This window comes from Oncorhynchus kisutch, linkage group LG17 (genome assembly GCF_002021735.2).
Source record: "Oncorhynchus kisutch isolate 150728-3 linkage group LG17, Okis_V2, whole genome shotgun sequence".
Classification (NCBI taxonomy): Eukaryota; Metazoa; Chordata; class Actinopteri; order Salmoniformes; family Salmonidae; genus Oncorhynchus; species Oncorhynchus kisutch.
In genome coordinates this window covers 72908223-72929764 of record NC_034190.2, presented here as the reverse complement: position 1 = coordinate 72929764, position 21542 = coordinate 72908223, and the positions used below count along the sequence as shown (strand labels likewise).

The following is a 21542-nucleotide window of genomic DNA, read 5'->3' as shown; positions in this document are numbered from 1 at the left end:
TTGCACTTGCTAGCTAATTTGTCCTATTTAGCTATCTTACTCTTGCTAGCTAATTTGTCCTGGGATATAAACATTGAGTTGTTATTTTACCTGAAATGCACAAGGTCCTCTACTCCGCCAATTAATCCACACAAAAAACAGTCAACCGAACCGTTTCTAGTCATCTCTCCTCCTTCCAGGCTTTTTCTTCTCTTGACTTTATATTGCGATTGGCAAATTTCATAAATTAGGTGCATTACCGACACTGACCTCATTCGTCTTTCAGGCACCTATGTGGGTATAACCAATGAGGAGATGGCACATGGGTACCTGCTTCTATAAACCAATGAGGAGATGGGAGAGGCAGGACTTGCAGCGCGATCTGCATCAGAAATAGAACTGACTTCTGTTTTAGCCCTTGGCAACGCAGACGCTCGTTGGCGCGCGCGAGCAGTGTGGGTGCAATAATTGAATAACATAGATTTCAAAATTTATTTTGTAACGCTCGCGCACACGACACGAGCGGTGTAGTCAGCCTGTTAGGCTTAAGGTTAGGTTTTTGGGTTAAGGTTAAGGGTTAGGGAAGATAGGATTTTAAATGGGACTGAATTGTGTGTCCCCACAAGGTTAGTTAAACAAGAATGTGTGTGCGTGTGTGTGTGAGGTGTCACTGAGTTTGTAATAGGTGAAGCTGTGGTAAAGAAATGTACACGAAGAAAGGATAACAGAAATGGTCACCTCATTGATGAGTTAGGCAGGAGGAGAGGGGGGAGGAGTGAGAGAGGGTTGGGGTACTGTAGCCTAGGTTAAGATATTTCTTTAACCTACTGTAGTATGAGTCACGGACTCTTAGGGTCTGCTGATTTCGATTTTCCCATCACAGTCTAAAGAGAGGCATCAGTGACTATTACCTACTGTAGCTAGCCAACAACCAATAGAGGAAGCAACATAATAAAAATCATGAAACTGATTTAAACTGATGTTCTGGATAAGGATGACTGAGGCACTGAAATGTACCTACAGTATGTCAAATGAATTGCAGAAAGATTGTACACAAAAATGACAATAAATGTAGAATTCTTTGTTTATGATTCATTGCTAGTTTAAAAATACAAGTTTTGCCTGGAAAAATAGAGATGAAAATGCCACAGTGTTAAGGAAACATACATCTGATATAGAACAGAAAACATACAATACGGATCGTCAAGCAGCATAAAGACTATGGGGAGTATGACTGCGTTCATTCAAGATGCACAGCTTTGCTTATAAACCTTGTAAGACATCTGAAACTAAAATATAATCTATTTCTCTCATTTCAACATCACTTTTAATATAAACGTTTTGACAGCTAAATATGGCTTATTACTAAAACACTGGGTTAACAAACATAATGAGAAAGCCAGAAAACAACTGATGCAGTTCATAAAACATACTTTTCTACTATACCCTATAACTACCAATAAAAAAAGAGGACTACCAGAACCATTTATACAGTTGTAAGCAATTATCTATTTACAGTTAAGGGAGGGGAAAGCTATAAAGTTTACATTCAGGATATTTCAAACATACTGTTTGCTGTACATTGAGAGAATGGCTCAATTAAAAAAGTCAGATATATTAGCTATTAACTATTACTATCTATATCTTTTCATAGCACATAAAAACAAATATAAAATATATCATATGAAATTAGTCAAAATGACATAGGCAGATTCAGTCTGGATCATTAACTTTTAAATCTTTGTACAATCATAGCAACGGCATATGACTTGGCAATGGTCAGGCATAAACTTTTTAAACTATTTGTAAAGTGTTTTTTTGGGGGGGGGAGTGGATCTGCTTAAGACATTGAACATATTTTATTTGATATGTAACAAAACACCTAGTTTCTGCACCAATCTCAGCTATCCCTTCTTATAATAATAAAAGCACTCTGAGCACTTGCTAGGCTATATACATGCAGTAAATCATATAGATTATTATGCAACACCAATCATTTTGCTCCAAAAAGCCTTTTCATGTTTGAATGTACATCAAATATGCGTATAATGACAGTGACACTGAACAAGGAAAGCATAGCTCATCTTAGAAATGTAAGGCACAGTATGTACAGTGCAGGTAAGAATACCTGGGATGTTATTGTATAGGCAGACACTTATTAGCACTGCATATATAGCATGTTGTTCATTGTCATTACGGAAAAACTCAAAATGATATTAATTACACAAAATAGTAATAGGTAGGCTGTAATATATGTTATACACATATTATTAAAATTTTGCTCTGTTGCAACCAAACATGCAACAGATTTGGATAAATGTTACAATCATATAGACTACTAATAAATTGGCAACTCATTAGCAAGCATAGAAAGACTATCCCTTTAAGACCTGAATGTCGTCAGATGCATTGTAGACATGCAACACTCAAAACATTGCCTCCTTAGACATCTTCAGAACCTGCTAATTTTGTAATTGCATTTCCCCCCGATCTTTACCTGTGTAAGGATTTAGCATATCATTCTTTGAATATAAGCCTTTTGAGACTAATTCAATATCCAATAATTCATTGAGAAAGATGAAATACTTTTCTCTAAGCAGTATCATCACTGGCCCAGATGAGGCATCTGGCCAATCCACTGCTTATACTGTAATAAACATTTTAGTTACATTAAGTTCATCACATGACCCAAACACAATGAGGAAAACATATAAACTATGGAATAAAGACAACACACCATGTAAGAATATTCATACACAAATATTCCCCTACTAAACAGTGCATATAACGTTCAAATTATTTCCTGGGAGGGAACTTCATGTGTTGTGCCGAATTGGTACATAACAACATAGAACACAAAAACATGTAGACAAGAAAATAAAAAATATGGAGAGGTGAAATTACAAGACAATATTTATTTGGTTATTAGCATGGCAGTGTTCGTCTCCTTTAGAGGAGCGAGATGAGATTATCAAAGTAAGCTCAAATTGTATAAAATAATACACATATCACAATGACATGTTGACATGTTGGCATATTTTATGAATGGTGTCATTGGTAGAATTGTCAACTAGATGGGTAAGAGAGTTAAAATGATTTTAAAGGTTTGCATATAGGCAGCGGTGCAAAGTACTTAAGTAAACATACTTTAAAGTACTACTTCAGTAGTTTTTGGTGGATATCTGTACTTTACTTTTGATATTTTTGACAACTGACTTTTACTTCACTACATTTCTAAAGAAAATAAAAGTACTCGTTACATTTTGGATGCTTAACAGGACAGGAAAATGGTCTAATTCACATACTTATAAAGCGACTCACTAAAAACACATGCTTCTTTTGTAAATTATGTCTGGATATCCGTAAATAAAATAAAAAACAAGAAAATTGTTACATCTCTATTGCTTAACATAAGGATTTTAAAATTATTATTTACACTTTTATTTTTGGTACTGAAGTATATTTTAGCAATTACATTTACTTTTGATACTGCATTTAAAACTAAATCATTTTTACTTTTACTCAAGTAGTATTTTACTGGGTGACTTTCACTTTTACTTAAGTCATTTTCTATTAACGTACAGTATCTTTACTTTTACTCAAGTATGACAATTGGGGACTTTTTCCACCACTGCATATTGGTTTAACAACCAGTAATGTTACAGCAACTGCCATGATTGTGACTTGTTTAGGAATTTTCACCCTCTATTATTTATTGTACAGAAAAACATCCATTTGAATCCGATAAACTTAACTAGTAATAAAACAAGGCACAATCTAGTTTCTTTTGGGCCTGAAAACTAAGAAAATTGTCTTTGGCAGAACATTCTTTGGCGTTGAGTAAAAGGCAGAGAATATTTTAGCTGAGAAACAGTTATTTGAAGGAAACGGGCAGAGCAGCCAAACTGCTGGTGGCTGGGGTTGATATACTGTAGGGTTGATATGGAGATGGGCACACAGGGAAGAAGAAGAGGTTCTCATGGCGACGAAGAGTGAGCTGCAGCTGTCCACTTCCTGTTTTCTGTCATCTATGTCTGACCTCTGGCCTGCACGCCGGTCAGATCCTTCCTTATGATCTCATTTACTGCAGGGAGGAGAAGAGAAACATATACAGGCTGTTAGTTAGTCAGAGCATCCAAGGTGTTTGATGTAATACTGTGTTTGATGTGTACTGTCATCTCTTCTTCCCAGGCAGCATTTCACAGCTCCAGGGAGGGCAACTTTCATTCCTGGCCTTTTCATATCTTCCTTTCTCTTTCAACAAAAACTAACAAAAGGTACAGTATATTACACAGACAAAAAGGGCATAACATCTTGACAAAAACATACTGATCCTACAGTAAAACATCACCAAGGGAAACATGACACTAAGTACTACTGATTACTCTGTGTGCAAGTTGGCTGCGGTAGCCAAACCAGAAGACGTCACTACAGTGAGCTGCATTGGCACAGAGTGTCCACTAGGAGGACCATAGTGTTCCATTCTACCGCTCTTTTTTTTAATTCCCCATCACTTCCTGTTGTTCTGCTGACTGCCAGGTGACACAGCACAGCAGTATAAATGGAAACTTCAGCGTTCTAAAAATAGACTCAGTCAAGTTGTATGGAGTGCTTACACAGTGTACACACCACGCCATGTTTAAGGTGGGGGAAACACATTTTACACACATTGCGACGAGATTAAACCTGTCCAAAGTTCAAATGTCAAGGAGTTATTGTCTGGGAGGTCTGTGATAAGGCTAAATATAGACATCTGGATTAAATTCAAATGGCCATCATGATGTCATTCAAATATTTTACTATTTGAAAAGTCTACATACATTGAATGTAGGATTTCCTTTTTAGCTTGCCACGATCTGTGTTTTTATTTTTTAAATATTTTTATTTCACCTTTATTTAACCAGGTAGGCTAGTTGAGAACAAATTCTCATTTACAACTGCGACCTGGCCAAGATAAAGCATAGCAGTGTGAACAGACAACAACACAGAGTTACACATGGAGTAAACAATAAACAAGTCAATAACACAGTAGACAAAAATAGTCTATATACATTGTGTGCAAAATGCATGAGGAGGTAGGCGAATAATTACAATTTTGCAGATTAACACTGGAGTGATAAATGATCAGATGGTCATGTGCAGGTAGAGATACTGGTGTGCAAAAGAGCAGAAAAGTAAATAAATAAAAACATGAGGTAGGTAAATTGGGTGGGCTATTTACCGGTGGACTATGTACAGCTGCAGCGATCGGTTAGCTGCTCAGATAGCAGATGTTTAATGTTGGTGAGGGAGATAAAAGTCTCCAACTTCAGCGATTTTTGCAATTCGTTTCAGTCACAGGCAGCAGAGAACTGGAAGGAAAGGCGGCCAAATGAGGTGTTGGCTTTAGGGATGATCAGTGAGATACACCTGCTGGAGCGCGTGCTACGGGTGGGTGTTGCCATCATGTCCAGTGAACTGAGATAAGGCGGAGCTTTACCTAGCATGGACTTGTAGATGACCTGGAGCCAGTGGGTCTGGCGACGAATATGTAGCGAGGGCCAGCCGACTAGAGCATACAGGTCGCAGTGGTGAGTGGTATAAGGTGCTTTAGTAACAAAACGGATGGCACTGTGATAAACTGCATCCAGTTTGCTGAGTAGAGTATTGGAAACGATTTTGTAGATGACATCGCCGAAGTCGAGGATCGGTAGGATAGTCAGTTTTACTAGGGTAAGTTTTGGCAGCATGAGTGAAGGAGGCTTTGTTGCGGAATAGAAAGCCGACTCTTGATTTGATTTTCGATGGAGATGTTTGATATGAGTCTGGAAGGAGAGTTTACAGTCTAGCCAGACACCTAGGTACTTATAGATGTCCACATATTCTATGTCGGAACCATCCAGGGTGGTGATGCTAGTCAGGCGTGCGGGTGCAGGCAGCGAACGGTTGAAAAGCATGCATTTGATTTTAATGTATAGGGACTATAACAACATATTTATAGGCCTATTGTGAATGACAAAAAATATGCCTATACTGTGGCTATAATGGCAAGGTCTCAAATTGAATAATTTGTCTCATTCATAACTAGAGCTAGATATTCACATGAAAATTAAGAGTGATTATACGACCTCACAAAAGCAATTAGAGTGCTACTGTAGCCGTAACTTACACCGCAGCAGTTTTTGGTTCACATTGACAATGGGGGAAACCTGCAGTAAAGTTAAAGGACTGTCCAGTAGGTTGAACATGTACTGTAGTGGAGTCTGTCCAGATAGACCGACTGCAGTACGGAAGATGTGGCCTGTCTTTATCAGTAACTAACAGCTCCAACAGGCCTGGAAGCACACTGTGTATACTGGCACTACGGACATAAAAGCCTGACGCCATGGCTTCTTGTTTTGACTTTTAGGGAACACATACATTGTAAGACATGCCCAAAATGGAGGGGGAAAAGTGTGAGTGTGACAGTGACATCATTTGAGTTTAATGCATTTTATTCATTGATGTAGTATATAAAAGCTGACCATATTCATGTTTACCTGCTGTATACTATATTAGCATGTTTTAAACATTCACAGGGAGGTTGTGTCTCACTTAATACAATAGTTTAATAGAGCAAACTCTGCTAATATGAAGCATCCTAAAATATGATCAATCTTTTTCACTTCAAAGGGATGAATGAGATAATATAGAGTGAGTAAGATAGTAAGCAGCACCATATTATGTATTGTGCTTTGTTTTAGAGTCGGGTTTAGGGGAACTCAATATCCAACAGGCTTTTATGAGGCCTATTTAAAAGTTATGATTGTTTTAAATTAAAATGGTTAAAAATATATTTTTTAAATAGCTTCTTAGCAAAGAGCAATTTCTCAGTATGAGAGTGTGAGAGTGGTGTGACATGGGAGGGCAAAACTGAAAACTTGCTGTTTTATTTTACCTTTATTTAACTAGGCAAGTCAGTTAAGAACAAATTCTTATTTTCAATGACAGTCTAGGAACAGTGGGTTAACTACCTTGTTCAGGGGCAGACCGATAGATTTTTACCTTGTTAGCTCGGGGATTCGATCTTGCAACCTTTCGGTTACTAGTTCAACACTAACCACTAGGCTACCTGCCGCCCAGCTATTATTGGCAGAGAGGTTTGGAACTCTTTGTTATCGGTCTATTAACTAATTTATTTCACCAGGCAGCCCAAAACTCCATCCCACCAAAACAAGCCAAAATTTCAGGCGGTCTTTTCAAACAACTCTCATGCTAAAAGGGCATTATCATAATTTTCACAAATTCACAGTATTATTCCAACCTCATAGTGTGGACATATATAGAAAACACAGGAACATCAAGTTTTTGACTGCACTGGGCCTTTAAAGCAGTGATCTATATAGTGGAACAAGGGAAATGGTGTCGCCTTTAAACAGCAAGTTAAGCGGACAGACACACTGATCCCTGGCTGAGCATTAGTGTGTACCAAAGTAACCCTCTCAAAGATAAACATAACAACCCTCACCCCAAACAACTACAGTTCAACAGATGCCCCGATGCTGAGAGATACTCCATGAAACTGATATCCAGTTTCACCCTGTTTTTTTATGTACAGTTGGAATGAGATAAAACATTCCAAGTTATTGCAAGCCACTGAGTTATTTATCAGATGTGGGAGTTAGAAATGATTTTGCCTGACAAACAACCCATAAGCTGAGCTAAACCATTGGCAGCTCAGCAAGCTGCAGACCTTCTTATATCATTAAGAGTAGCAGCAAGTCTATCCTCCTCCTCCTTTTGAATCCCTCTGTCTCTGATCATCTGCAGATGTGAAAGAGAAATAAACCTTGGCCTTTTATAACAGCTCAACACTAAGCACACTTTATAGAGCAGAGCAGAGCAGAGCTGCATCTGAAACAGGGAGGGAGGCAAACCAACTAGTGGCCAAACCGGCCCGGGTGCTCCAGCGCTCTCTGCTGTCATCACAACCACAACCTAAACGTCCATGTTTATTTTAGTTTCTAGTGGAATTCCCTTTGACACCTAATGCCTTAAATAAACTTTCATCTCCCCAATGGGGCCACAGGATTTTCCTGAGTATAAAAAAGGGGTTTAGAGAGGCGAGTGGTGCACCAAAGAAGTTACACAGTAGAGAGCTTTAACGGAGCCTCATGAAGGGTTGGCATGGCCATTTGAGGCTGGCCCAGGGAACACTCAGACTTAACCATACAATAGGTGAGTGTCTGGCTTTAGCGTCCTGCGCCAATGAACGTGTTTGTTTACCAACCAGAGGTGGGAGAGAGAGAGAGAGAGACACTCATACGCACACAGTACAGTACTGTAGCTGACTCAGTCACTTCACATTGCCTACTGTGAGGTGGGGAAGCGTGTGTGTGTGTGTGTGTGTGTGTGTGTGTGTGTGTCTGAGAGGGTTGCCTGGGGGACTTTGTTGGCAACATGAGAAGAATCAACCCACAGAACAAGTGGCATGGGTAGACAGACAGACAGACAGACAAGACACCAGACCTGACCACCAGACCTGACCACCAGAACTTCTACCTTCAACTGCCAGAGAGCAAAAAAGGTGTATGATGTTACACAAGTTTCCATTACACTTGAGTATCAATCATAGCCATTCAAAAGTTAAATTCTCAGAATACAGTATGCTATATAACACAGTTTAGTTTCTTAACTCTGGTTCCCTGTATTAGTGTGGGTATGTTGCTATTGTTGTCTTTCCTCTGCTCACTGGTAAGTGGGACATCAGTGACCTGAAACTAATGTGTGTTCACCAAGCTGTTTTCCTGTGTGCTTTATCTCTGAACGGTAGCTCTCTCGCTCCTTCTGCACGCTGGAATCATTTCACCTGCTCCACTGCCTCTGGGGTTAATTCCAGTCAGATTCACTACAACTACAACATGGAAAGCTGCAGGTACTAGAGTGTGTCCCAACTCCCATCCTTCACAAGGAAATCACTTTCTAGGTTGTGGACAACATCCTTACAGTATAAAGAAAGTTGTAGGCCTATGTACACACACACACACAAAGCCCCTAGCTTCTGATAAAGGCCTTTTGAGTACAGTATGAACTGTGAAGTTCATTCCATGTTTTGATTTTACTCATAGTCATATACATGACTTTCTTCTGTTGTCCTTGACCTCTGTGACACAGCAGAGCAGCGCTACTCTGATGACACAGTTCTAGAATCTAAACTAACCATGGGTCATGGTGCTCCAGAGTTGAACACTTTCAAAATGAGCAAGGTGTGAAAGACACTCAAGAGTGACTCATTTGAAAATTGTATTTCTCAGAAAATGTCTTTGTGATGTTCAAATAAATGAATGTTTTGGGCATAAAACACAACTTGACATCTTAGTAGAGAAAGACCAATGGGGCTTTCTGCATTGCCCTGTCTTCCTGTGCTGTGTTTGAACTTTGAAGGGAAGGTTTGAAGGTGAGGCGAGGGTGGCACATGTTCTATTCCATTTCTACAGCTACTGTACATAACTACCACTTGTATTGGGTGGGTGGATTCATACCCTATACAACATAACTGACGGATGTTTCTGAGTAAAAAGATTCTTCTGATGCTCTGTCTCAAAGTGCACCTTTAGTTGTGCCTTTTTGAAATATTATATAAAAAGGTGTCCTCCCACTCTGCCTAGAGCAGGTGAAAATGTGCTACAGTGAGAAAATGTCACTACCTTATGTTGTAAAATACATTGTACCAAGACACATATGATTCTTCATGTTCTGAATCATTCAGTGGGGTATTTCTAACAGATCTCTAACATATATTTATTTATTTATTTTGCTCCTTTGCACCCCATTATTTGTATTTCTACTTTGCACATTCTTCCACTGCAAATCCACAATTCCAGTGTTTTACTTTCTATATTTTATTTACTTTACCACCATGGCCTTTTTTTTGCCTTGGCCTTTACCTCCCTTATCTCACCTCATTTGCTCATAACGTATATAGACTTGTTTCTACTGTATTATTGACTGTATGTTTGTTTTACTCCATGTGTAACTCTGTGTTGTTGTATGTGTCGAACTGCTTTGCTTTATCTTGGCCAGGTTGCAATTGTAAATGAGAACTTGTTCTCAACTTGCCTACCTGGTTAAATAAAGGTGTTCTCAACTTGCCTACCTGGTTAAATAAAGGTGTTCTCAACTTGCCTACCTGGTTAAATAAAGGTGTTCTCAACTTGCCTACCTGGTTAAATAAAGGTGTTCTCAACTTGCCTACCTGGTTAAATAAAGGTGTTCTCAACTAGCCTACCTGGTTAAATAAAGGTGTTCTCAACTTGCCTACCTGGTTAAATAAACGTGAAATAAATAAATAAATAAAACATCATTAACATTATATCCAAAAAGTCCGATTTCACAACCTAATACATCTGATAATAACCACCGAACTCTGTTGACATAACGGTGCAGGTTTCTCGTAACAATGTTTGAGGATTTTACATTTTGTGGTCGTCGTCTTCAAAGTTGTTTCCAAAAAGCTACATTAGCATGACACAAGCTGAATTAAATGTAAAAGGTTTTCAAAATATGCGCTCAGTGCTCCGTTGACATTTCACAGGGATACGCTTGTTTTTGAGAGAAATCTTATAAAAAGATCAGGAATTTCAAATTAATCCAAAAACCGTACACTAAAATATGAAAATACAACATGTCTGAAATGAGCTGTTCAGCAATCTTATGGCTTGGGAGTAGAAGCTGGTCAGAAGTCTTTTGCAGTGTGGTAGCAGAGAAAACAGTCTATGACTGGGGTGGCTGGAGTCTTTGGCAATTTTTAGGGCCTTTCTCTGACACCGCCTAGTATAGATGTCCTGGATGGCAGGAAGCTTGGCCCAAGTGATGTACTGGGCCATACGCATTACACTCTGTAGCGCCTTGCGGTCGGAGGCGGAGCAATTGCTATACCAGGTGGTGATGCAACCAGGTGGTGATGCAACTTTTTGAGGATCTGAGGACGCATGCCAAATCTTTTCAGTCTCCTGTGAAGGGAATAGGCGTTGTCGTGCCCTCTTCACAACTGTTGTTGGTGATGTGGAAGCCAAGAAACTTGAAGCTCTCAACCTGCTCCACCACAGTCCCATCGATGAGAATGGGGGTGTGCTCAGCCTTCCTTTTCCTGTAGTCCAGGATCATCTCCTTTGTCTTGATCACGTTGAGGGACAGGTTGTTTTCCTGGCACCACACTTCCAGGTCTCTAACCTCCTCCCTATAGGCCGTCTCATTGTTGTCAGTGATCAGGCCTACCACTGTTGTATCATTGGCAAACTTAATGGGTGAACAGAGAGTACAGGAGGGGACTAAGCACACACCCCTGAAGGGACCACGTGGCAGACGTGCTGTTGCCTACCCTACCACCTGGGAGCGGTCCATCAGGAAGTCCAGGATCCAGTTGCAGAGGGAGGTGTTTAGTCCCAGGGTCCTTAGCTTAGTGATGAGCTTTGAGGGCACTATGGTGTTGAACGCTGAGCTGTAGTCAATGAACAGCATTCTCACGTAGGTGTTCCATTTGTCCAGGTGGGAAAAGGCAGTGTTGAGTGCAACTGAGATTGCGTCATCTGTGCCAGATGCACAGTATGGCGGTATGCAGATTGGATTGGGTCTAAGGTTTCTGGAATGATGGTGTTGATGTGGGAGCCATGACCAGCCTTTCAAGGCACTTTATTTGCTACAAACGTGAGTGCTATGGGTCGGTAGTCAGTTAGGCAGGTTACCTTGGTGTTCTTGGGCACAGGGACTTTGATGGTCTGCTTGAAACATATAGGTATTACAGCCTCGGCCAGGGACAGGTTGAAAATGTCAGTGAAGACACTTGCCAGTTGGTCAGTGCATGCTCGGAGTACACGTCCTGGTAATCGGTCTGGCCATGTGGCCTTCTGAATGTTGACCTTTTTGTAAAGGGCTTACTCACATTGGCTACGGCGAACATGATAACACAGTTGTCCGGAACAGCTGGTGCTCTCATGCATGTTTCAGTGTTGCTTGCCTCGAAGTGTGCATAGAAGTCAAGTAGCTCATCTGGTAGGCTTGTGTCACTGGATATGATTCAATCTTAGTCCTGTATTTATGCGTTGCCTGTTTGATGGTTCAACTGAGGGCATAGAGGTCTGTCTTATAAGTGTCAGAGTTTGAGTCCCGCTCCTTGAAAGCGGCAGCTCTACCTTTTAACTCATTGCGGATGTTACCTGTAATCCGTAGCATGTACGTACGGTCACTGTGGGGACAACGTCATCAATGCACTTATTGATGATGCCAGTGACTGATGTGGTATACTCCTTAATGCCATCGGATGAGTCCCGGAACATATTCCAGTCTATGCTAGCAAAACAGTCCCGTAGCTTAGCATCTGCGTAATCTGACCATTTCCGTATTGAGCGAGTCACTGGTACTTCATGCTTTAGTTTTTGCTTGTGAGCAGGAATCAGGAGGATAGAATTATGGTCAGATTTGCCAAATGGAGGGTGAGCTTTGTATGCATCTCTGTGTGTGGAGTAAAGGTGGTCTAGATTTTCCCCCTCTCTTGTTGCACATGTAACATGCTGGTAGAACGGATTTAAGTTTCCTTGCATTAAAGTCCCCAGCCACTAGGAGCGTCACCTCTGGATGAGCATTTTCTTGTTTGTTTATGGCTTTATACAGCTCGTTGAGTACGGAATTAGTGCCAGCATCGGTTTGTGGTGTTCAATAGACAGCTACGGAAAATATAGATGAAAACTCTCTTGGTAAATAGTGTGGTCTACAGCTTATCATGAGATACTCGACCTCAGGCGAGCAAAACCTTGATACTTATTATTTGATTTTTCACACCAGCTGTTATTGACAAATAGACACACCACCACCCCTCGTCTTACCGGAGGCAGCTGTTCTGTCTTGCCGATGCATGGAAAAAAATCAGCCAACTGTATATTGTCCATGTCGTCGTTCAGCCACGACTCGGTGAAACATAAGATACTACAGTTTTTAATGTCCCATTGGTAGGATAGCCTTGATCGGAGCTCATCCAGTTTATTCTCCAATGATTGGACAATTGCCAATAAGAAGGATGGTAGAGGTGGGATACCCACTCAACAAAGAATTCTCACAGGGCACCCAGACCTGTGTCCCCTGTATCTGTGTCTTCTCTTCACACGGATGACAGGGATTTGGGCCTGGTCGGGTATCTGGAGTAAGTCCAGTTTGAGGTGAGTAATCGATGTTCTGATATCCAGAAGCTCTTTCGGTCATAAGAGACGGTGGCAGAAACATTTTGTACAAAATAAGTTACAAATAACGCAGAAAAACCACAAAAAAAGCACAATTGGTTAGGAGCCATTATTATGTCGTCTTTATTGCTTTAAGCTTTACATAATGTGTTCTGAATTTATTATTTACAATGCTTTGGGATTAAAGAGGGCACTTAAATGTAGTACTTCCCCAATTAATATTTTTTACGAGATTTCCAGGAAGATGGTGAATTGTTCAAGTAGCTAACAGAATAGAGGGAAGGCTTTACATGGAGGGATCTTGCTAGGGAGCTCTGAGATCAACACCTTGATGTTAGGGAGGAGGATCAAACACAGTCCAACCAGTATGACTCTCTCAGTTACTCTGTGTTAATTCAGAAACAGTAAATGCTGTTGCTGTTTACGGAGGGAAACACTATGAGGCCATCCAAAACTCAATTCCACTCGTCCACTCCTGTACCCTTTATTTCAATTTCATTTTTTCCATCCGAACTCGGTCCCTTCCCTCTTCCTGCTGCTGCTTTTCTCGTGACTCCCACACTTATAGCTATCTTACGGAGAGCAGGCTGGATTTTCTGGAAGAGAGCAGCTGCAAATAGGAATTTATTGTGCCAGATTGGCAGAATCCCAGGCAGGAGATGGAAAAAAGCAAATCCTCCAGTGGGTTCCCCCACAGAATTGAGGGGTGTGGGGCCAAGGAGAAACCCTGGCCAAGTACAACAAACAAAGAGGCTTTCCCCGGATCTCCGAGGCAGCCCGTTCCACTGTCTGACAATGGTTGCCATGGAACTTGTTTTTCAGATCATAACAGTGTCAACATCTCCAGGCGATTGGTCAGGAGAACTGGCTGCTGTCTTTTTCCCTTTTAATTTCAGAGAATGAAAAAAAAAGAAAAGAGAAGTGTAATTTGACAGTTGTGGCTGCTTTGTGTGATATGTTGTCTCTACCTTGCCCTTTGTGCTGTTGTCTGAGCACAATAATGTTTGTACCATGTTGTGTTGCTACCATGCTGTGTTGTCATGTGTTGCTGCCTTGCTATGTTGTTGTCTTAGGTCTCTCTTTATGTAGTGTTGTCTCTCTGTCGTGATGTGTGTTTAGTCCTATATTAATAGTGGATTTATTTGTTTATTTTTAATCTCAGGCCCCCATCCCCGCAGGAGGCCTTTTGGTAGGCTGTCATTGTAAATAGGAATTTGTTCTTAACTGACTTGCCTAGTTAAATAAATAAAATAAATGTAATGATATGTGGCGATGCCAGAGAAACCCATCTCTCTCTCTGACAGGGTTGTGGTGAACTGAACCACAGGGTTGTCAGGTCCTTCAGACCACAGATCACCAGGGTAACAACCCTTCAACATGGTCTGGGAGCTGCCCTGAGACTGACGAGGACTAGCTACCTCTCCATCCCAACCAGAGAGGACTAGCTACCTACCTCTCCATCCCAACCAGAGGTTTAAAAGGTCAACATCATCATCATCATCAGGTCTGGTGATCACACTGTAATAACATGTCGTTTGGATTGGAAGGGGCACAACAAAAATGGATGGGTATAAGACCATGACTTCTGGATGTGGTCTGTTATTCTAATCTCACAGGGTAATAATATTAATAAATGAGGCTGACACAGGTTAAATATAAATATATGACTCATAAACCATGTTATTTCCACCTTGAGGAACATACGTAACTACATTTCCTAGCCATTTCCTATTGGGGGGGGGGGGGGGGGGGGGGGGGGTAAAAAAATAAAATAATAATTAAAACACCTTTATAATAAAACATTTGCAGGTTAACAATAAGATACATTTCCTAATGTGATGAGCAGCCAAGATTCGGGACAAGATTAGGTAACGTTAGTCACTGCAGCCTAAGTTAATTTAACTCTGTTTACAATACAAAATAGACTTGTGGACAGAGCAGCGTACATTTCTTTGTAAGTTACTGCATAACAATGTGTGTTTGAGAAAGAGAGAAAACGAGAGGGGTGTTGTAATTTAATTAGTAAACACAAGATTGTGCCTATTAAAACTGAGCACAAATAGACAGAAAAGCGATCCATCGCAAAGAAGAGATCTCAATCCAGCACCAGTAGGTAGAAAGCGCATTTGCCACTCGCTGGGCCGCACCCAATACTGTGTTGCTTGCTAGATAGTGGGCTAGTATGCATACATGTTTGACATGGGCAGGAGCAGACCTGCGAGTCAAGGGCGAGAGAATGCCATGTTCCTTATTTAATATTGTTTTAATTCCCTTTTGACACCTTTAGAACTGTAAACTAATAAAAAATAGAAGTGGAAGACTATTTGAGAGCATTTCTCCAGATAATTTGATATTCACCACTAGTCAAAACAGGAACATTTTACATATGGCTTGAAATTAATAAGTTAATTATCTCAGAGAAAAATGTCCTCATGTCTCCTTCCTATATCCCCCCAACAGAATCCCCATACTTTAACGATGACAGCTTCTCCATCCTAGAGGGGGAGATCAACCATTTCCAGGCCCAGGGACATGTACTAGTCTGTGGCGACCTACATGCCAGAACAGGACAAGAACCTGACACTCAGCACACAGGGGGACAAACACCTACCTGGAGGTGACAGCATTCCCTCCCTAATATGCCCCCCTAGGCACAACTATGATAAAACAACCAACAAAAAGGGGTCACAAGTCCTGCAGCTCAGTCACACGCTGGGTCTGTACATAGTCCACAGCTCATCCCTAGGCATTAGTACTGTAGATTACTTTATCACTAACCTCAACCCAGAGTCTCTCAGAGCGTTCACAGTCAGCCACTGACACCCCTATCAGTCTACTTGAACAGAGCAATATTCAACTATGAGGCATCAAAGCCAAAGTAACTGAACAATACTAAGACATGCTACAGATGGAAGGAAAAATGTGTAAAAACGTTCCCAAAAAACTATTAGGCAACAAATTCAATCCCTTTTAGACAACTTCATGGACAAAACATTTCACTGTATTAGTGAAGGTGTAAACTTGGCAGTAGGAAACCTAAACAGTATATTTAACATTTCAGCTTCCCTATCAAATCAAAACAATATCAAGCAGACAACCTAAGAACATTTTAAAACAATGACAAATGGTTTGATGAAAAATTCAAAAACCTAAGAAGAAATTGAGAAACCAAAAACATAAAGAGACCTTCACTATTGTGAATCACTAAAATACACTACGGGCAAAAGAAAGAACAGCATTTCAGAAATCAGCTCAATGTAATTTAATAATCCATAGAATCTAACCACTTCTGGGAAAATTGGAACACACTAAACAAACATGAAGAGTTATTAAAAACAGAGATGTATGGATAAACCACTTCTCCATTCTTTTTGGCTCTATAAAGAAAACAGCAAAAAAATATAAATGATCAATAACAAGTCTTAAAATCAGCTATCAAGGACTTCCAGAACCTACTGGATTTTCCAATTATATTGAATGAACTACAGGACAAAAAGGCCTGTGGTGTTGATGTTATCCTAAATTAAATTATAAAATATACAGATCACAAATTCCAATTGGCTACACTAACCATCATCCTTAGCTCTGGCATCTCCCCCAATATTTGGAACCAAGGACTGATCCCTCCAATCCACAAAAGTAGAGACAAATTTAACCCCAATAACTTCGGTGGGATATGTGTCAACAGCAACCTTAGGAAAATCCTCTGCAGTATCATTGACAACAAACTTGTATAATTCCTCAGTGAAATCAATGTACTGAGCAAATGTCAAATAGGCTTTTTGCCAAATTACTATAAGACAGACCACATATTCACCCTGCACACCCTAATTGGCAAACAAACCAAACAAAGGCAAAATCTTCTCATGCTTTGTTGTTTTCAAAAAAGCTTGACTCAATTTGGCAAGAGGGTCTGCAATAAAAATTGATAGAAAGTGGTTTTGGGGGAAAAACATACGACATTCTAAAATCCAACAACTGTGCAGTTAAAATGGGCAATAAACACACATTTCTTACCACTGGGCCGTGGGTGAGACAGGGATGTAGCTTGAGCCCAACCCTCTTCAACATATGTATCAACGAATTGGCGACGGCACTAGAACAGCCTGCAGCACCCGGCCTCACCCTACTAGAATCTGAAGTCAAATGTCTACTCTTTGCTGATGATCTAGTGCTTCTCTCCAGTATCTTCTGTAAAGATTCTGTCACACCAAGGCCCTGACAGTAAATCTCAGTAAGACAAAAATAATGGTGTTTCCAAAAAAGGTCCAGTTGCCAGGACCACAAATACAAATTCCATCTAGATGCCGTTGCCCTGGAGCATACAAACAACTGTACCTACCTTGGCCTAAACATCAGCACCACAAGTAACTTCCACAAAGCTGTGAACGATCTGAGAGACAAGGCAAGGGCCTTCTACGCCATCAAAAGGAACATAAAATTCTAAATCCCAATTAGGATCAGTTAATTGAATCAGTTATAGAACCCATTGCCCTTCATGGTCTGGGGGTCTGGGGTTTACTCACCAACCAAGAAGCTGTTATATTCTATAACGACCTAAAAGGAAGCGATTCCCAAATGTTCCATAATAAAGCCATCACCTCCAGAGAGATTAACCTAGAGAAGAGTCCCCTAAGCAAGCTGGTCCTGGGGCTCTGTTCACAAACACAAACAGACCCCACAAAGCCCCAGGACAGAAACACAATTAGACACAACAAAATCCTAAGAAAACAAAAAGATAATTGCTTGAGACATTGAAAATAATTTACCAAAAAACAGAGCAAACTGGAATGCTATTTGGCCCTAAGTAGAGAGTACACAGTGGCAGAATACCTGACCACTGTGACTGACCTAAAATTAAGGAAAGCTTTGAAAATGTACAGACTCAGTGAGCATAGCCTTGCTATTGATAGCAGCCGCCGTAGGCAGACTTGCTCTCAAGAGAAGACAGGCTATGTGCACACTGCCCACAAAATGAGGTGGAAACTGAGCTGCAGTTCCTAACCTCCTGCCAGATGTATGACCATACTATAGAAACACATTTCCCTCAGATTACAGACCCACAAAGAATTTGAAAACAAATCCAATTTTGATAAACTCCCATATCTACTGGGTGAAATTCCACAGTGTGCCATCACAGTAGCAAGATGTGTGACCTGTTGCCACAAGAAAAGAGCAACCAGTGAAGAACAAACACCATTGTCAATACAACCCATATTTATGCTTACTTTATTTATTTGCACATCGTCACACTGTACATAGTCACAATATAACATTTGAAATGTCTATTTCTCTGAAACGTTGTGATCGTAATGTTTACTGTTCATTTTTGATTGTTTATTATCTATTTCACTTGCTTTGGCAATATAAACATATGTTTTCTATGCCAATAAAGCCCTTAATTGAATTCAACTTAATTGAGAGAGAGAAGGTAGTGTGGCGTGTCCAATTGTAAAAAATTGAATTGAATTAAAATGCCTCAATTACGTAATTACTCCTGTCAATACAATCATTCAAAATAGACTAGTACACCAGCAAGCATGTTTTTGCCCCAGATGATCATTCGCTTCAAAAAATGTTTTAAATCACAAGCATATAGCCTACAATTAGAAGGCCCACAATTTGGGCAGAACTCATGGCAAATACCAAACAAATGATTGTTGAGTTGCGACTGTCAGTGAAAAGCTGCTAATATAGGCCCATGCTTATCGCAATGTTTAAAATACAATCGTGGGAAAACATTGTCTGGAAAGCAATACTAATCTGTCTTCTAGTTATCAAAATTCTCAATTTGAGTATTTTAGGATCTTATTAACACCAGTGGAGAACATAGTCTTCATCCCCAATGAGTGCGCATATTCACTCTTTATCCTTGGGCAAATGAGTGCCATTTGAAACTTTGTATTTGGACAATAATTTCCTCCTCCAGGTTAAACGTCATACTGTACAATTATTGTCTCCCTTTTTAGTAGACCTAGATTAGATGGTTGCATGCAAGGCATAGCTGCAAGAATTTGTTTTGAGCAGGGGGTGCTGACCAATCACCTTTATAATAAAGTAATGCATGCATCTATGCAGAATAACAAAATCCAATTCCTAATGTGATGACTAGCCTAAGCATAGGACAAGATTTGGTAACAGTATTACAGCAGCCTCATGGCTGTTTGCAAAAAAAGCATGTTGTGAACAGCACACACATTTCCTTGTAGGCTACTGCAAGAGAGGTATTTGATATTATTCCTATTCCCGTTCGCCAAGTTTAGATATGTATAGAAAACAAATAGAAAATAGTCAGTCATATATATTTTAATATCCAGTGTTCTCTCTTCTACACCTAATTTAATCAAAATAAAACATCGTTTGGAAAGCAAATTGCTATTGCTGTAAAGAGAAGGCAATAAAAAGACTAAATCTTTCTCTTACAGTAGTTATCATAATCTGCAACTTGAGGGAATAGTCTTATTGGCACCAGTGTAGCACATTGGCCATATCCCCTGTGAGTGCCTTGTGCACGTATTAACATTTAATAATTAGGTCAGTTCCACTTGAAACTTTGTTTTGGATGATAATTTCCTCCTCCAGGTTAAATGGACTTCATATTGTACAGTTAGTGTTAGCAATATAGGCCTATAGTACTCTGTGATTTTTGTCATATTAAAAAAATATTCTGCTAATGTCTCTAGACAGAAGGTGTAGTAGAATTGCATGGAATATGTTTCTAAACACAAAAAGAAAGATTCATATCTGATATAACCTTTAGCCTAGGCCTACTCTATGCCACTGCACGCTCAGCCATGCATTGAACACTGCAGTCTTTTTTGCGAACAGTGATTATTATTTTCCTAAATTATGACTATCCAATGCTGTTGTGATTCAGACAATAACATTTAAAAAACATGGATGTTACACCACCATGCATCATTCAAGAGCATTAATTCTATTGATGTATAAAACCCTGGCACTAACTTACACTCACCGTCATCAAGGTACATCTGATCCAGGTTCTCCTCCTTGACTGTGACCTGTCCTCCAGGGAGGCTGGCTCTCTGCTCCTCTCCAGGGGCGCATCTCTGGGCTTCCATCCCTCCAGGGGAAGACCTGCCCTTGGGCACCACCTTGGGCACGTAGGGCTGTTGCTGGATCACCGTGGTGGGGTAATGCTGAGGGGAGTGGGCCGGGACAGGGGAGTGAGCTTGGGCTCCAGCCTGCTGAGGGAAGCCATCACAGTAGATGATATGCTGCTGGTTGTCAGGCTGGAGAGGTGGAGGGTCGCCTCCCCTGAGCAGGTGTTGGTTGGTGGGGGAGAACTGAATTATGGAGGGGTGTTGGCCCTGGCCCCCTCCGTGTTGCTGCTGGACTGGGGAGCCTGTGTGGACCAGGACAGAGCGGTGTGGGTCGGGCATCATCCCCATCCCTCCAGTCTGCTGGTAGTGCCCTTCGGGGCTGCCGCTCAGACTCTTGCCCCCGCGGGTGTACACAATGGCTGGGCTCTGTTGCTGGAAGCGGGGGTCTTGGCCGGGTGTGGGGAGGCCGGATCGGACCTGCTGGCATGAGGCCATGCTGGAGACCAGGCTGTTGTCTGGGTGAATGATCCCCACAGGACTGTGGTGGTAGTAGGACTGCGGGGAAACACCCAGGATCTGGGGCATGGTGAAAGGATAGTCATCCACAGGCTCTGTTTTAATGGAGGGAACTGTGGGAGAGATGGAAGACAACAGAGATATGACTGGGGGTTAAGTCATATTGCTTAAAGTAACTACGGCCTATTACACCAAGCATATCAATGTGACATACTAATGACAAGGAAAAACATATAACTTGATATCATTCCTACATCATTGTATTGTTCTTTCAGAGCACTTAAAGGGGCTCAGAGCTGATGCTTATGGTACCTACCTGCCAGTGGGGTGAATGTGAAGTGCTGTGGCTGGCTGCGCTTCCTCTTCCCGTTGATGACATAGAAGTTCACTTTGGCAGGATGGCAGATAGATGGGTCACGATAGGAAGGGATCTCAACGAACAGCAGACTCTACAACATGACATCATTTTCAGTTCATAATAATCTGTCACATTATTATTTAAGATTATAATCAGAGTTGATAAAGTAGGACATTATTTTAAATCAAATTAGTTTTTTTCTAAGACAAACAATCCAGACAGTATAATCAGTGACTGGTTTGACCACTGTTTCAGACATGGAGAAGTGGGCCATCTATGAAAGGACTGGTACTCACAGGCTGACATTTATCTTTGTCTACTGTTGTCTCCATCTCCCAAATCTGCTGTCCATCTGCAGAGACAGATAAGGGAAGGGTTGTTTCAGGTCAAATCAATAATGTGTGCTTACTAAGTTGCTGACCAATGAAAAATGTA

General features: G+C 40.7%; 1 protein-coding gene across 5 annotated transcripts in view; it reads right to left on the bottom strand.

Moving 5' to 3' along the window:
* Nucleotides 1–1045: 1045 nt before the first annotated feature.
* Nucleotides 1046–21542, bottom strand: part of LOC109908258 (nuclear factor of activated T-cells, cytoplasmic 2) — a 53864-nt gene continuing 33367 nt past the window's right edge. For 3 of the 5 annotated variants that reach the window (XM_031794548.1, XM_020506851.2, XM_020506850.2), the window contains exons 7-10: nucleotides 21404–21459; nucleotides 21066–21198; nucleotides 20140–20862; nucleotides 1046–4063 (exon numbers count right to left, since the gene is read on the bottom strand). In XM_031794548.1, coding sequence (XP_031650408.1) covers nucleotides 4008–4063; nucleotides 20140–20862; nucleotides 21066–21198; nucleotides 21404–21459 — 968 coding nt within the window. In that variant the 3' untranslated portion in view covers nucleotides 1046–4007. The remainder of the gene's footprint in view (nucleotides 4064–20139; nucleotides 20863–21065; nucleotides 21199–21403; nucleotides 21460–21542) is intronic. The other 2 variants (XM_031794547.1, XM_020506852.2) reach the window with 1 other exon arrangement.